The following is an 18,512-nucleotide window of genomic DNA, read 5'->3' on the forward strand; positions in this document are numbered from 1 at the left end:
TTAATATGTATTTTTATGTATTTTGCATGTGTTCAAGCTATTATTTAATTTCCTAAATCACCATTAATATATGCACTATATTGTCAAAAGTATTGGGATGCCTGTCTTTACATGCACATGAACTTTAAACATGAACTCACTCATCCATGACTTTATGGACCTTACTTTGTGCACTGGTGCGCAGCCATGTTGGAACAGGAAGGGGCCATCCCCAAATTGTTCCCACAAAGTTGAGAGCATGAAATTGTCCAAAATGTCTTGATATGCTGACACCTTAAAAGTTCCCTTCACTGGAACTAAGGGGCCAAGCCCAACCCCAACCCCTGAAAAACAACCCCAAACCATAATCCCCCCTCCACTAAATGATTTGGACCAGTGCATAAAGCAAGGTCCATAAAGACATGGATGAGTGAGTTTGGGGTTAAGGAACTTGACTGGCCAGCACAGAGTCCAACATCAACCCGAGAGAACACCTTTAGGATGAATAAGAGCTGAGACTGCGAGTCAGGTTTTCTCATGCAACATCAGTGCCTTACCTCACAAATGTGCTTCTGGAAGACTGGTCAAACATTCCCTTTGACACACTCCTAAACCTTGTAGACAGCCTTCCCAGAAGAGTTTAAGCTTTGAACCCTATAGCCTAAGACTGGGATGTCATTAAAGGTGTCCCAAAACTGTTGACAAAACACTATATATATATATACAGCATGTGCTTGCCTATCTATCTGTTGATAGGATATATATATATATAATACAAGGGCAAAATATCAGTTTAAAGATTCCTACACTTTAAAAAAAAGTTTGAGAATCTAAAATTTGTGTTTGCAGAGGCTTTTAGACATACAGTATTACAGAGTAATGTTTATATTGCAGAGAGATTTTTTTTTTTCTGCTCTGCTTTTATTACAGACATGTTCTTAATACCACTCTTTTTACAGCACTAGCAAGTGACAATGACAACAAAATTAGTTTGGGGCAATAGCATTTTTATCTGATGTCGGAGGCCCAAGGTGGTCACCACCAAAAGTTACCACAAAATAGTTTTTTCCACATTACAGTTTATGTAAACCCTAAACCTATTTTCAGTATGTTGGGTATCATGTCTCATTGTATGTAGTTTTCTTAAGCGATTATTTTTTATTCTGTTCTGCCAAGTGTCTTACCTGTAGATCAAGTAACAGTACTTTCTGTTGTGTGCAAGCAATGCTAACACTGCCTCGTAATAATAACAGTATTGTCAGACTGTGGTGTGCACTCCTTCAATTGGCTGTTGAGCCTATCAAATTTGGGCATGTCTCCTGCAGCCTTGTTAGGTAGCCCAAAAGCCAACTGTAGAAGTGTGCATGGCAGGAGGCCAATATTACTGCTGTTTGCAAGGTAGGGGATTAACGTTATTAGCTTGAAGCAGGAAATACTGTTGCAGATTTACATAAAACAATTTGGCTTAGAAAATTTTATACAATAAGACATGATGCCAAACATACTGGCAGACATACATAATTCAGGAATAGCAGTACATCTAAACTTATTTCCAGATCCCACCAATTCTGGAATAATGTCCTTGTTTTAACGGATACAGAACTTTAAACATGGGGGTGATTTATAACAGAGAGTAGGTATTGATATCAACTATTGTATATACAGTAAACCCCCGCTCCATCGCGGTTCAGTTTTTGCGGTCCCGGTATATTGCGTTTCTTTTTTTGTAATTGTATTTTACTATATAAATCATTAAAAATGAAATATTTTTGTGTTTTCCATAGCTCTTGCTCTGTCTCTCAGTATCTTTTATGTGTTTAAATGAGTTTCTATTGTTTTAAAAGTGTGTTTAAAGACCTTAAAATGCTTTTACACGTACAGTGACAGTAAAAAAAACATGCCTACAATGCATTTTAATAGGGTTTTTCTATTTCGTGGATTTTCACTTTTTCGCGGCTAGGTCCGGAACGTAACCCCCGCAATGGAGGGGAGATTACTGTACAGGACATTGTAGTGATTACACTACACCGTATCCGCATTTTACAGTTTATTCATAACATGCATGCTAAGGAGTTGCAGTGGTCTTTAGATGGTTCTCAGCGAGTGATATTGTCATTTGACCTGCTAAAGTCTTTTCAGACTACCACCAGGTTGAATATCAGTTCAAGGGAGACAAAGAGTTTTATAAAAGTGCTGGAGTATTTTTTTAAGCAAAGGTTTGACTGTAGTAAGGCCATACTGTTAAGAAACAAAAGGTTCCAGACGGCTACAGTTCCGAAAAATCCACTTTATTGAAGATAAAAAAGGCAAATGACAGCTGGTTAACAGATGAAGCAGGGGACAAACAGTTAAACGCATTTCATGCTTTTAGTAGCGCTTAGTCATAATGGGTAATAACTAAGCGCTGCTAAAAGCATGAAATGCGTTTACCTGTTTGTCCCCTGCTTTATCTGTTAACCAGCAGTCATTTGGCTTTTTTATCTTCAATAAAGTGGATTTTTCAGAAGTGCAGCTGTCCAGAGCCCTTTGTTTCTCAGTATAGAGCATGCAAGCTGGGCTGGCACCAGATCAGTGTGTGTGGGGATGATTTAGAGATACACCACCTGGAGTGGCTTTTAATTTTTAGGCCAAACTGTTGCTTTATAAATTCGCCCCATAAAGTTTTATTTATGACTTTCCTATTGTACTTATCTTCAAACTCGTATATCTATTTTGTATTCTATTCTCTGTATTATTTATAGTTTAAACCTGGAAACAGTCATAAATATTAACCATGGGTCTAAGAAATGCTTCTGGCACTGTATTTATGGCTGCAACATTTTCTGCTTGTTTTTTGGAATCTAGCCATTTTTAGTGCTAGGGGATTTGGGAAAGTGTCTATTATTTTTTAGCTGCAAGATATTGTTAAGGGTCCCAGAATGGATTCAGACGTGGATTTGTACTAAAATTCTTGAGGATGAAGGGTTTTCCCTCTAGCACTAGAAAGTTCATGACACAGCTTTAGCTAGGAGAGTTAACCCTACAGCAGTATTGGCATATGAAGGATGCCAGCAATAATCAAAGTTAAAATCTCTATTTTTATGCTATTTGGGTGTAATATATGCAACCATTTATGTATTTTTAAAAGGAATTCTTTGAACAGTTTATGTAAATGATTTGTGTTTGTATACTGTATCTACACACTTCTAATATGTTTTTCAAGACCGTTATCCATTAGATTCAAGTCATTATTCAATATTGTGATTATATGCGTGTAATTTCAGATACTGATGCACCATGTAATTTGCCAGAGTTGATATGCAACTTATTTACTAACATATAGAGAGGGGAGTGATCTTTTATTCTATATGACTGGATGTTTGAAGTGACTTTAGGTTTACGTCACTTTATTTCACTAATTGTCTGCCTTCATACTTTTGTAAGTGCCCATTCACACAGGGGCGACACGACTTGCCGGGGCGACCTGTGAAGTCATGGTGCATAGCGTGCACCGCGACCTCGGCGCGACATGCACGGACTTCATATCATTGAAGTCAATGCAAGTCGCCTCCAGGTCGCCCCAAAGTAGTACAGGACCCTTTTTCTAAGTCGGAGCGACTTGTGTCGCCCCTATTAGAACGGGTCCTGTGCTAATCAATGGCAGGGGACCCACCGCGACTTGTCAGGCGACCAAGTCACCTGACAAGTCGTGCATAAAGAAGCCAAGGAAAGATGGAAAAATCTCCAAAAGGCATCAAATTACAGATTAGACATTCTTATAATATGTCAACAAAAGTTAGATTTTATTTCCATCATTTACACTTTCAAAATAACAGAAAACAAAAAAATGGCGTCTGAAAAAGTTTGGGCCCCCATTGAGTTAATATCTTGGACTGCCCCCTTTGGCAAGTATCACAGCTTGTAAACACTTTTTATAGCCAGCCAAGAGTCTTTCAATTCTTGTTTGAGGTATCGTTGCCCATTCTTCCTTACAAAAGTCTTCCAGTTCTTTGAGATTTCTGGGCTGTCTGTCATGCACTGCTCTTTTAAGGTCTATCCATAGATTTTCAATTATGTTGAGGTCAGGAGATTGGCCATGGCAAAACCTTCAGTTTATGCCTCTTGTCCAAACGTACCTTTGCTCATTCCGGCCAAAAAGTTCAAATTTTAACCTCATCGGTCCACAGAACTTGTTTCCAAAATGCATCAGGCTTGTCTATATGTTCGTGTGCAAAGTTCAAACGCTGATTTTTGTGGTGAGGACGTAGAAGAGGTTTTCTTCTGATGACTCTTCCATGAAGACCATATTTGTACAAGTATCTCTTTATAGTGGAATAGTGTACCACAACTCCAGTGTCTGCCAGATCTTTCTGGAGGGATCGTGCGGTCAAACGTGGGTTTTGAATTGTTTTTCTCACAATCCTGAGAGCTGTTCTGTCTTATGTTTTTCTTGGTCTTCCAGATCTTGCTTTAACTTCCACTGTTCCTGATGACTGCCATTTCTTAATTACATTCTGAACAGAGGATATTTACATCTAAAAAAGGCTTTGCTATCTTCTTATAGCCTTCTCCAGCTTTGTGAGCGTCAACTATTTTCAGTTTTCTAGATAACTGCTTAGAAGATACCATGGTGCTGATTGTTGGGGCAAGGTCAGATGAGTCTGGGCATTTAAAACCTTTGAGACTGACATCACCTGGTCTTCACAGACGATGATTGAGAACAATCCATGACACTGGCAGGTCTCAGCCTTGCAAAGGGGGCAGTGCATGCTATAAATTCTGCAGGGTGTCCAAACTTTTGCTGATGCCATTTTTTAGTTTTCTGTAATTTTGAAAATTTCAATGAGGTAAATAAAATCTAACTTTTGTTGACATATTTAATAAGAATGTCTAATCTGTAATTTGATGCCTTTTGGAGATTTTTCCATCTTTCCTTGGCTTCTTTATGCACATTAATACAATTTTTTACCTGGGGTGCCCAAACTTTCGATTACCACTGTATATCCATATGTCCAAAAATAATTCATACATGTTCACTACCTAATGGCCCTGTAATCTATTATTCATTACATCATTTCTTACTGTATTTTTCTCCTACTACAGTATGTAACATCCTTAAAAGCTCAAGAGCTTCTCTTTTTCTCTCTCACTTCCATTTGTTTGAAACAAGCAGTACACATTAGTTACAGCCACATGCATGGCTCTATGTGCACTACAAATGTTATTGTCTATAGGCTGCTGGCTCCAAAATGGTCCTTGATCCATTCACATCAAAGGCACAGAAACAAAAATGGATCCGTTCAACTTTGAGGAGTCCAAGGTTCATTCATTAATATCCCCTTATAAAATCCACTGGCTTCGTTACACGTTTCACTCCAACAGGAGCTTAGTCATACAGTGCCCATAGAGTTTCCATAGGCCATAATTCATAGTCTTTAGTTCATCTCAGAAGGGAGCAAGAGTAGGTGGCTTTGTTCCTACATATAGTGAAACCATGGAGAATGAACGTAGCCACCTTCTAACTGGAAGTCAGATATATTCAGCAAAAAAAAGTTTGGTGTGATCAGCCAGTTACATGTTGTGGGGTGGCAAGGCTTACCTCCATACTGTATCTATGGAGAAGTTAAGTTTTCTCCCTGGACTATAGAACACCTAATGCTTTCCTTATTTTCATTACATGAATGAGGTGTTCTGTAGCATACAGAGGTAATGTGGGTAGAAACAGCAACACTGCTTAGTATATCAATGCAGCAGAGGTAGAGAGCATGGGAATTCCCAAGTTTACTGGAGTTTGGGCAAGTTCAACATGTATTTGGGTGTACTTAGAACATTTTAAATATACAAAACACAGGGAAACATGTACAGTATGCATTGGAAAGATGTACTGAATATTTTTTTTTTTTTTTTTTTGGTTTTGCTTTTATACTTTTGCCCTACACTTTAACTAAAGTGAACAGAAGTGCACCTGTGCTTTATTCAAACATCTATACAAAGGTGGAGATTTCCCTGGAAATAACTGGATGCATGAAGTGAACATAAAAGTGCAATTTAAATTAACAAACTTCTTTGGGCAAGGATCACAGGAGGCACATTCATTTACTCAGGGATTTTTTTCTCAGAGACTAGATGCAGGTACTCCTTTTGTCTGAGTCACCCTTGTATGCAGCCCCTACCACTCACCTTCAAGTATCATCCGTTGCTTCTACCCCCTACCCACCTCTTAGTACCGCCCCTTTTAAAGAATAGCCCCCCAAAGAACAACAGATCCCCCCAGCAACACTAGACCCCTCCTAGCCAGCATTGGCTACTGGGAGATCTATTGTTGTCTGACCCCTACCAGTCAGCCAACAATAGATCCCCCAGCAGCCAGCAAATACACCCTCCAGGACCCAGGAACAATAGTACCCTCCCTTAACAGTAGATCCCTCCCAGCAACAATCGACCCCCCAGCAAAATAAGACCACCTCAGCAGAAATAGACCCCTCCCTCAACAATAGATTCCCTCTCCAGCAATAATAGCAGCCAGCATCAATGGACCCTCCAACACACCCCAGCACCCCTTGACACCACAGTGCTAGAGGTGCCGGGACTGTGTTCCCCCGTGTTCCCGCTAAAAAACAACCCTGAATTTATTTAACAGTATAAACCTCAGCAGATTGCTAGAATACCACCTACAGTTTCTGTTTAAAAAACAATTATAGGACAGCATGTTGGCAGATTCCATATTAGTTAGAGAACATCAAAGAACAAGTACAGTGAATTTTACTTAAAAAGTGGACTCCTGGGCCTCCATGTAACATCGTCTTTAATCAAAGCAAATAAATCAGTATGGTAACAAAGTAATTATAGCCCCAAAGGCAGTAATCTGTTTGCCTAAATAAAATGATTAACATGTTCTAAAAAGAAATGATTTGTGATCAGTGCGAACGAACTGATTTTATATTGTCAAAATTTATCTTTTACGCCATAAGTAATAAGTGGATGACTATAATTTTACATTGAGCTCACTTTTCTCCACTTCTAATTAAAAAAAGAGAAGAAGGGCACAAAACACAGCTTGGTTATTTTGCTAAAAGAATATTTACATAGCTTAGCAAATAAGGTGAATATTAACCTTCAATCGTCCAATCATGTGAAGGCAAAATATTGTATTTTTTTCCTTTTATCCATATTCCCTTAGCTAAATAAATATTCCTTTTGCACAGTGGAAATTCCTTATTTCTCTAACACATCAGACCCAATAATTGTACACTACCTATGACAACTAAAATGAAAGAGTAATAGGAACTTTTTATTTTTTAACAAACTGTTTTAAGAATTAATTTCATGTTTCATCTGTTGATTTTATATTACCAAACCTGTTAAGAATATTTTTGTGTTTCATTCATTATAAACATGCATTCATCATTTAACAGATGGCCATTGCTTTATTAACGGAAGTCATGTGACCCGTGGGCTTCCCTTTGTCATCCTATGCCTGAGAATATATGAAGGGGGCTGGGAAGGCAAAGGGACGTTCAACTGTCATTACTGACATCTAACTCAACCATCATTCCATCATTAGCCATCTCAAAGTACATCAACCTGATGCTCATAAATAGATAAATATCCGTAAAATGTTTAATTCTGCAAAGTTTGGGATGTATTATAATTAGTGAATTATAAAAAAAAAGTGTCTTGACTTATTCACTTCTGCAATGTTTTGAATTATTTCCTGATACTGTACTATTTGGCTTTGTGACAACTGTCATAAATGTTTACAGATATTTTTGAAGTATGATCATTTTGGCATCAGACTTATATCTCATTATATTAGTTATTGAAACAAATGCATAACACATTGTTTCCTTTCTAATTTGCAACTTGTTTGTGGGCATTTTCATATGAGCAGAAGTAATTTGTAAGGCAGTGGATAGAATTGTGTGTCAAATATTTCTTTACACCAAAAGACTAGGGAACATGTACAAAAACACATATCTAGAAAATATCATAACCAATTCTTTCAAATTTTGCTAGAACAGGAATTGCAGCAATCAAAGATGAAGTACAAATCAATGGCACACGTGTCTATTATCTTTACATTTGACATCTATTTAATACCTCTTTTGAACTTAAGAGGATTTATAAAAATTGAAACAAAAATTAGGCCCATAGAAAGCAATGAGGTGATCATCCAAATGAAACAAGGAAACCAAATGATGAATATAGGAAGGAGAAGCATGCAGCAAATGTACTCTAGATATCCTGTCTACAGATCGAATTTTATGTTCAGATGATGAAATCTGAATGACACCTATAAGTAGTGTCCCATTTGCATCTGTATTCTGTGACCCAGTTTCCATATAGCACAAACAGCCTCATGTTACACTGGCCCATGGCCAATCACAATGCATGCACATAGGATTCCGTAAATGCATATAAGATCTAGTAAAGTGGTTCTTGTTTATCATGTTTAATAAAGTGTATTTTTAAACAATTAAATTATAGATATTTAGGGAAAATATTTAATATTAGCTGTACTCATCTGACTGGGATTCCATAAATCACAAATGTAACATTATTAAAGCCAAAATTAAGTCAAACCATACTTTGAATAGAATGGAGATGAGATGGGATCATTGTTAGGCTTTTGATGCTGTCTCTTTCTTTCTACTGCAGAGATGTTTCACCGGTCATCCTTCTGTAATTTGAGACATACGCAGTAATTAAAACAGCATTTTATATAGCTGAGAAGTGTTAGAATCCCTGTCAGATCCCTATCGTTATCTAAACCCTGACTGGGGAGCTTTCCCATAATATTCTCTTTTGATATTTAAACTTTACTGCTTTCCCATTATAACAAAAACTGGAAAAATGTTTGGAGTTAGGCTACAAAAAAACAGGCAAAGACAAATATGCCCTTAGCGTTTTGTGTATAGTACGCAAGTGCCAGTTTTTACAAATTACACAATTTAACAAGATGGGGTGATTACATTTGAAACAATAATTTATAACTACCTACACAAAATCTGCATATGGCTACCAGGAGATTCAACCCCTAAGAATCGATTACTTTAGTCTCTATGTCTGTGTAAACATTATTTATCTTCATGCATAACAAAAATCTAATTCAGCATATGGGAGGAGGGAACCATATGGTAATTAAATGCATTTTATGCAAATGTGCCTTTACTCTGTATACAGAACTCATTTAGCAAATCAAATTACTCGTGTTCTGTTGTATTGTACAAATAAAGTGTTAGCTCAGTGACTATATCCATCAGTTTTTTAGGATGCCTGGGGACTTCTCTGCATTAAAATGTGTCATATCCTCCAGTGGGCCAAGTTGGAATGATTAATACTAACAACTGAGAGGCATACAACTAAAAACATTGTTAAAGTTAAAATAAACATGCTGCCCACTTAATGAAATGCAAACTGCCTGGTAGTATCCTGATCCAATTTCATCTATTCTCTAAGTTGTCAACCAAGAACTAGTATGCAGAGCAGGAAAGTCCATAATGTCCAATGTCATTTTCTATATATTTGTTCCAGGTCAGTGACTCAGTGTGGCTGTTCACTTAGTAACTTGAAAGTTAGTAAATAAGGTGAGGTGAATCTGTGTTCACTTTGAATACCCAATGTATGAGGGAAATTAGTAAAGTTCGTTTTTTTTACTGCCACATAATTGCTTAATGGACATGAACACACACACAATTGGTTTACTAAGCTCAAACATTCATTTTGTTAACTGAACAGACTCTATTCCTTTCCTAAACATACATTACAGAACACAGGATTTTAAGTTTTAGACCATTGGCTTATGAAGCCGCCTGAAAGGTGATTGACCACTGGGGGAAACAAAGCTGTATGGACAGCCTGTCCCCTCCAACTTCAAGCAATCAGCGCTGTATTCAACACATTGCCTGAACTACTTGGGCCTAACTTTGGATACTTCCTTGTGCAGGATCTTCCTTCCACCAGTCCTAGAACTGCCAATCCATGAATTTTTGCATGAGGGTTTTGGACCTGACGTGGCCACTTTTGAGGCAGTGCCTTACATCCATTTTCACTCCAGACCTTTGCAGCATTCCAGCAGGGTAGGACAAGTAGGCTTAGTCCCTGGATTGCCCTGCACCTGACCAGCAAGACCAAGCTTACCCTGGCATGACGGATCTGCAGTCCAGCACTGGATTTAGGTAAATAGATGGATTTATGGTCTGGATGATGCTCATGATGAATGCTGATTAATATTCTGGAGATCAGGGCAACTCAGCTGCCCCTTTAATGCTGAACCTCTTGGCTGCAAGATTCCCAAACCAGGATTCAGCTGAACATTGCCACAGCCATGGCTTACAACAGCCATCAATGGGGCACCATAAGTCATGCAGATCAAACAGAAGCAGGCCTGATCATGGCTTGGACAGAAGTTCACATTCCACATCTGACTCCCGTTCACTTCCCAGGTGTGGAAAATTGGTAGTCAGACTTCCTCAATGGTCAGCGTCTAAACTCCAGAGAATAGTCCCTTCTTCTGGAGGTGTTTCATGTTCTATCGCAGGTGGAGGATGCCATACAAGCACCTCCTGGTTTCCAGGACCAGGCATCCTTGGGCCTTTAAAGTGGATGTTCTGGTGACTCTATGGGATTATTGCACCAGCTTGGCCCAGTAGGATGTTGATCGACATAGCAAGGCTTCTGGCAGATTCTCCCTGGGCCCTCCTGGATCTTCAGGATCTTCTGTCCTAAGGACCAGTTTACTATTCTGCTCAGTTTCTGGCTTTAACGACTTGGCTTTTAAAACCCCATTCTTGAGAGACAGAGCCTATTGGGCTCCCTACGCTCTTAAAGGCTAGAAAATTAAATTAATACAGAGTGTCACTCATATTACTTCCAGTTGGCATTATCAAGTGGCTCCATGGGATCTTAAACTGGTTCTGTTGGCTTTGCAAAACCCACCCTTTGAACCTATCACCGATATCCCATTTTATACCTTCACTTATAACATTTGTGTCTTGCATTGTTATCTCCTCTGCAAGGTGAGTGTCTGGGTTAGCGATACTATCCTGTGTTTATTCAGGGATAAGGCTGTCTGGAGTTCTCCCTTTTTCCTAAGGTAGTTTCCTAATTCCACCTTAACCAAAACATCCTAGTGAGATTTCTGTCCACAGTTTTGACATGGTACACCCTGTTTGGGTCTTGCTTTCTGCTATACTTTCTTTTAGACATTTGGATTCATTCTTTGTCATTCCTGAAGGTCCCCACAGGGGACCGCCTGACTTACGGCTCACTGTTTCCAGGTGGATAAAATGTCTCAACATTTATGGTTTAAATAATAAGGTTTCCTGTCAGAGTACATTCTAAGATCTGCTTGTTCTTCATGAATTTTTTAGCATCAGACATTTTGTGCTAGATTTGCAAGGGGGCCCCTTTGTTTTCGGTTCACAAAATTGTTACGCTTTTCTTGATGTAGGTTCAGACCTCTTCTGATGCTAGTTTTGGTTGTAAAGGACTCTCTGAGTTCTTCTAAGCTCTTCCTTGACTCATGTGTATAAGGGCCTGTTACTGTTAGTCTACTGTTGCCCACCCCTCAGGTGAATTGCTTTTGGATGCCCCAATTGTCTAAGTCTTTAAGAGCCTCTATCCTGTAATGTATAATTATGTATAATTAAGAAAACAGGATTTTGTCTTACACATAAATTCTTTTTTGAAGTATATTACAGGAAATGGGCTCCCTCCCTTGTGTTTTGTATGATCCAGTATTGCTTGTTTAACCACTTTACCACCGCCCACAGTAATATTACTGCGGCAGAGTGGCTCGTTATTGTCTGACGACGTAGTACTACGTCGTCAGACACTCCCCCTTCTGGGCGGCGCTTGCACACCGCCGGAGGCTCGCTCCCGCTGTTTTCAGTCACAGCGGGAGTCGGGCCAGGGGAGGAGCAGCGGCGATCGCCGCCGCTCTTTCCCCGATCGTCGGGGATCTAGTGTGGAGATCCGCCCGCCTGTGTAAACACAAGCGGGCGGATCTCCATAGTGACAGGGAGTGACAGATCGGAGTGTTCAGCATAGCTGGACATCCGATCTGTCCATGACTCACTCAGTCACCTCCCCCCACACACGTCAGTAAGCACCAGGCATACATTAACCCCTCCCTCTCCAATAAAATTAACCCCTTCCCTGCCAGTGTCATTTTTACAGTAACAGTGCATATATATAGCACTGATTACTGAAGTAATGTCACTGGTACCCCCAAAAGTGTCAAAAATGCCAGTCAAGGGTCCGATCTGTTCGCCGCAATGTCGCAGTACCGCAAAAAAAAACGCAGATCGCCGCCATTACGTGTTAAAAAAAACCACCAAAAATGACAGAAATCTTTCCCTTTGTTAGTAAACGCAATAACTTTTGCGCAAACCAATCAAAATACGCTTATTGTGATTTTTTTTTACCAAACATAGGTAGCAGAAAGCAAATTGGCCAAAAATTTAAAAAAAAATAGGTTTTTACATCTTTTTTGGGGGAATTTCATATAAAAAAATGTTAAAAATATTGTTATTTTTCAAAATAAACGCTCTTTTTTTGTTTATAGCGCAAAAAGTAAAAATCACACAGGTGATCAAATACCACCAAAAGAAAGCTCTGTTTGTGGGAAAAAAAGGACGTAAATTTCGTTTGGGTACGGCGTCGCACGACCGCGCAATTGTCAGTTAAAGTCGCACAGCGCCGAATCGCAAAAAGTGGCCTGGACGTAAGACAGCAAAATCCTCCGGTGGTAAAGTGGTTAAAAAAAACATGAGGCTTGCTGAGAGTAGAAGGGACTATACAGCACTGTCCTTACAGCTTAATTTACTAGTTTGCAATCACCCGAAGGCAGCTGTATAAACCAGTGGTCTTAAAGACTTAAAGAACCTGTATCTGGTAGTGTACTTTCAAGAAAAGGATTTTAAAGGTAGGACAAAAATCCAATTTTAGTAAATCAAAGCTGTTGTATTGAAGCCAGAGAGTCGCCATGAGAACCAGGCAAGCAGCATTTCCATGATAACATGCCATTAATGGTATCCTTTAAATTTTTCTCATGAAATGTTTTTTTCAAATTAACTAGTAGCTTATTAAAGTTTAAATGAATATAATTGTGTATATATATGTATATATATATATATATATATATATATATATATATATATATAAAAATAAAACTATCAGCATTTTTATCAGTATAATATTTATCACTTGAAACACAACAGGAGTTAAATAATCTATTTATGTCATGTTGGGGACATGGCTATTGTTGTGCTTTTACAGGAATTGGTCAAGGAGTTCCAGTGGTGGCTCTTATTGTGGAAGGTGGGCCGAATGTGATATCGATTGTCCTGGAATATCTTCGTGACAGCCCACCAGTTCCTGTTGTGGTGTGTGATGGAAGTGGACGTGCATCTGATATCCTTGCCTTTGGTCATAAATATTCAGAAGAAGGAGGGTAGGCAGATATTTTAGCTTGTGATATACTTATGTGATAAATGACATAATAAAATGTATGAATACATCTGTTACAGTATTTATATAATATTGAACAATAAATCACTGTCACCAGACCAGTAGTTTATCTGTATGCATGTAGGTAATGTATTAGGGCAGACTCAACATTTTAAAAACAGGCATATTGGTAAAAAAGAAAATAATAGAATAATGCAAGTGAAACAGTGAAAAAAATGCCTGCACTGAATTTTTATGCTTATAGGAAAGCAATGCGTTTATTTAAAAAAAAAAAAAAATGTAGTGTATACTGTATATTTCCAACACAAGCCATTTTGTAATTCAATGGTATAGAAAACTACTACCTATGTAACTCAATTTAGTGCCAGCCACTTGGGTTTTTTTGCTCCCTTGTTTTATGGAACTCCCCCAGAAATGTAATTCTCTGCTAGATGTAATATTTGCTCACTGCTTTGCCCAGAAGTTTGACTTTTTTTTTTTTTGTAATTATAGCAGGCAAACGCTCCTATATGGAGGAAATGACTAAAACACATGTACTAAAATGCATAACTTCATATCTATGAAGAGAACTACATATTAAATCCACAATGTAGATAACTGACTTAACCACTTGACCTCTGGAAGGTTATACCCCCTTCCTGACCAGAGCATTTTTTGCTATTTAAGACTGTGCTATTTTAACTGGCAATTGCGTGATTATGCAACACTATACGCAAATGAAATTTATATCATTATTTTCACACAAATAGAGCCTTCTTCCGGTGGTATTTGATCACCACTGGGTTTTTTATTTTTTATTATATAAAGAAAAAAGACAGAAAGATTAAAAAAATATATATGTTCTACTTTCTGTTATAAAACATATCCAATAAAATTTTTTAAACAAAATGTCTTCATACATTTAGGCCAAAATTTATTCTGTTACATGTCTTTGGTAAAAAAAAAAAAATCCAGAAAAGTGTATTCTAGTTGGTTTGTGTGAAAGTTGTAGCGTCTACAAACTTTGTTATATATATATATATATATATATATATATATATATATATATATATATACTGAAATTTACACAGCTATGACGCTATACTGGTAATGGTGGTGCACAGCGACTTATAGTGGGACTGTGATAGTGTGGCGGGCAATCTAAGGCTAATAGACCCTCACTGGGAGTTGCAATAACTGACACTGACATCAATAGTGACACTAATACAGCAATCAGGTATAATATAGTACACTGTATTAATGGCACTGGCTTTGAATGGGTTATCATCAAGGGGCAATCAAGGGGTTAACTGTGTGCTTAACAAGTGTGATGTGTATAATATGGGCTGCTTTTACAAACAGATATAGCTGTTTTTTCTACCTGCTTTGCAAGGGGAAGAAACAGCCAGATTGCTGATCCTGTTTGTATGTAAACACAGAACTCTGTGCTGTGATTGGCTATAACCAATTAACAGGTCTAAGCCATAAATCCATAACACTAACCTGGAGCAGGCTGGATGACGTGCATGTACATGACCCAGCCTGTCCATGCTGCCGTCACAGTAGATGCACTGGGGGCAGACGGAACTGGTTAAAGTGTTTAACAAGTGTAATGTGTGTAATATGGGCTGCTTTTACAAACAGATATAGTTGTTTTTTCTCCCTGCTTTGCAAGGGAGAAGAAACCGCCAGATCGCTGATCCCATAGGTGTGCACAGCCTATTGCATTAGGGTGTGCACCCCAAAGCTCAAACACACATGCCTTTCTCTGTAGCCTCAGCTGCACGGGACAGTGAATGAATTGGAAGTGCTCTGTGCTGAGTGGCTTTCTGTTTATTCAAAAACTGAAGCATAGTAAACACTGTTTTATATGCTTCAGTTATGAATGAACACAGTGAGTGTGTTCACTGTGTTCATTTATAAAAAGAAGGGGTTGGTAAATGACGTATTGACTAGTCCCTTCTCCCGCTCTCCATCCTGAAACATTCCCCACAGCAGCCGAGGGAAGTGGAGAGAGGAAAAGGGAAGCCAGCAACACTCGGGGAGGTCAACACAGCGGGAAGCCTGAGCAATAGGGGGGAGTCAGCACCACACAGAGTAATTAGGGTGTGCAGACACACCCCTTGCGCACGCCTATGGCTGATCTTGTTTGTATGTAAACACAGAACTCTGTGCTGTGATTGGCTACACCCATTGCGCATGCCTACGGCTGATCCTGTTTGTATGTAAACACAGAACTCTGTGCTGTGATTGGCTACAACCAATCATCAAGTCTCAGCAATAAATCCTTCATACTAACCCGGAACAGACTGGATGACGTGCATTGACGTGATGCAGCCTACCCAAGCTGCAGCCGCAGTAAATGCACTGTGGGCAGGCAGGAACTGGTTGAAGTTGAAATTCACATGAAATGTATACATATATTATCCATGTAAAATAAAGCTTTTTTTTTGTATTTTATATAACTATATTATTAGTTAGTACAAGTCAAGACTGACATTCAGGTCATTTCTTCCATGAAGCCGGTAAAAACAGACAACTCCAGCCATTTTTTCCACAAGCCTTTCCTTTATCCTGGTCTTAACCGGTAATAGAAGGCAGGAAAGTCAGTTTGCTTCTCCATTTGCTGAAGAGAATATTACTGTGTCAAAATAAATCTTTGAGGTAGCATGGTGAATCATATATTTGATTACCAGCTTGGAAATAATGGCTCTATAATATTAGGCTGCATCTGTAGTATAGCAGAGCAGTTCTGAGTGCGCGGTTGGCCCAGAAGCAAGTAAAAAATATGGATGATTCTACCCGCCATCTCAGAATGAGGGAAAAAGCGTAGTTTCTAGATTGTTAATAGAAACATGCAGATACTTTCTATTTAAGTAGGCCTCATTTTTTTCACTTTCTACAAATGTTTAGAGCAAGAGAGGGAGAATATTGCCAGGACAGTGTAGCAGAGATGATAGAGTCGAATATACACTCCTAAACTGAGGCACACTGGTGTTTTACCTTGAAATCAGATGATAATTCAACATATTTGTCCTTTTAGTTTGTAGCAATTAAAGCAATATTAAACCCAAAAGCAAATATGTATTACATTGCAGATTACCAACTCATAGTTGTGGCTGCGTTTGTATTCTTTTTTAGGCTTTATTTCCCTTATTTTCACCTGATGATCCAGCCTGTAAGCTTTTGAAAACTCCTCCCTTGCAGATGTAACAGTTACAGGGATGAGACAAACCATTCAACACTGACAGGGATGCCTACAATGATCAGTTTTATTTATTTTTGTAAAACCTTTATCCCAAAAGGAAAGAAAACTGTTTGCTGTGAGCTGGAGTTTGGTTCAATTTGTTAATGTATTTAAATCTTCTAGTACAACCAACAGCCCTCCCCCAAACTAAAAATGCTGCTGTCCAAAGGTGCCCCCTGTGCTCCATCATCCAGAGTGGGTGCACTCTAATATAGTAGATGTGTTACTGGCCAGATCGCCAGTTATAAACAGAGGGGAAAAAGCCTGGAAAAAAAAAATGAATACAGCCACCACATCTAAGGATTGGTAAGCTGCAACATATTACCTTTTCGGTTTTGGATTTAATATTTTGCCCTAGTTCACACCAGTGTGGCTTTGAAAGCGCTCTACTTCAGAGAGATTTCAAAGTCACCAATCAGTGCGATTCTGATGTGCCATTTCATGGCGACTTGCAACTTCATCCAACAGAATTCAATGCAAAATTACAATGAAATCGCAAAAAAAGTAGTGCAGGAGTATTTTTCATAATCACTGCGACTTGAGTTTCAACTACAGTAAACCCCCCTCCATTGCGGGGGTTACGTTCCGGACCCAGCCGCGAAAAGTGAAATTCCGCGAAATAGAAAAACCCTATTAAAATGCATTGTAGGCATGATTTTTTTACTGTCACTGTACGTGTAGAAGCATTTTAAGGTCTTTAAACACACTTTTAAAACAATAGAAACTCATTTAAACACATAAAAGATACTTAGAGACAGAGCAAGAGCTATGAAAAACACAAAAATCTTTCATTTTTAATGATTTATATAGTAAAATAACATTACAAAAAAAACCGCGAATTACCGGGACCGCAAAAACTGAACCGCGATGTAGCGGGGGATTACTGTATTTGAACAATTCCATTGCTGGCAATGGGGTGCAATTTGTCATGGGATTTGTAGCTGTCAAATGACAAATTGCACTAGTGTGAACCGGGGCTTAATGTCCCGATAACATTTTATCATTGCTTACCTTAGCAAAGATATTTGTGGTATAATATAAAGCATTGATAATTTCATTGTTTAGCCAATAGGAGAAAATCTTGTGCTATATGGCAACTTGTTGCTCCATTGCTACTTTTGAAGCCCTTTAACCTTGGGTCACACCAAAAATACTGATTTTATTCAAATCAATACCCAAAATAATTATTGCATGGTAGTTGTGTTCCGCCAGCAGAAACATTTTATTATATAGCACACAGAGTCTGTTTCTTTTCTATTATTTAAACCTGGAAAATGCATTATACTTATGCTGTCAGCTTTTGCAACTATAGTAGAAGTAAAGCTGTAAGAAATGTGCTGTGAAAAGAAGAGTTTTCTGCTGACATTAAACCAAATTCTAAATGTCAAAACACTTCACAGATGAAAATGAAGATACAGCAAAGGAGATTCTAAGGAATAAAATGCATTAAAATACAAGAGGAAAGGCAGGCATTGTTAAAAAATAAAAGTTAAACATGAAAGCCTGCCAAATAAAGTTTTTTTTTAAAAGTAGTTTCAGTAACAATGTACAGTGTTTATGTTTAATTTGTGTAATAACCTGGTTTGTGACTAATTATGATGATTATTATTATTCATAATATTATTATTAATCTATATAATGCCATTCTCTCATGTGGTTTTGTACAAATGAAAATTGTACACCATTGTACAGTCATAAGATGCACCATTAAAATGTATCATGAAACTTGCAATATAGACAGTTTAATTATGTAAGATTTTTTTGAGGGGAATGTCCAATTTGAAAGAAAAAAATAAAAGACTCATAAACTCTGGGCTTCCAACAGGAAACACAACTTGATGGTGACATAATGTTA

General features: G+C 38.2%; 1 protein-coding gene across 3 annotated transcripts in view; it reads left to right on the plus strand.

Annotated features, from left to right (window-relative positions):
* The window catches only part of TRPM3 (transient receptor potential cation channel subfamily M member 3), a 552,760-nt gene that overhangs the window by 306,706 nt on the left and 227,542 nt on the right, over nt 1-18,512 (plus strand). For all 3 annotated transcript variants that reach the window (XR_014225124.1, XM_082252764.1, XM_082252765.1), the window contains exon 7: nt 13,240-13,414. Coding sequence is in view for 2 of the 3 variants with exons in the window: in XM_082252764.1 (XP_082108890.1) it covers nt 13,240-13,414 (175 nt within the window). In the remaining variant the exon portion in view is untranslated. The remainder of the gene's footprint in view (nt 1-13,239; nt 13,415-18,512) is intronic.

The sequence above is a fragment of the Pelophylax lessonae genome (genome assembly GCF_965119305.1).
Source record: "Pelophylax lessonae genome assembly, chromosome: 1".
In the NCBI taxonomy this organism is placed as follows: Eukaryota; Metazoa; Chordata; class Amphibia; order Anura; family Ranidae; genus Pelophylax; species Pelophylax lessonae.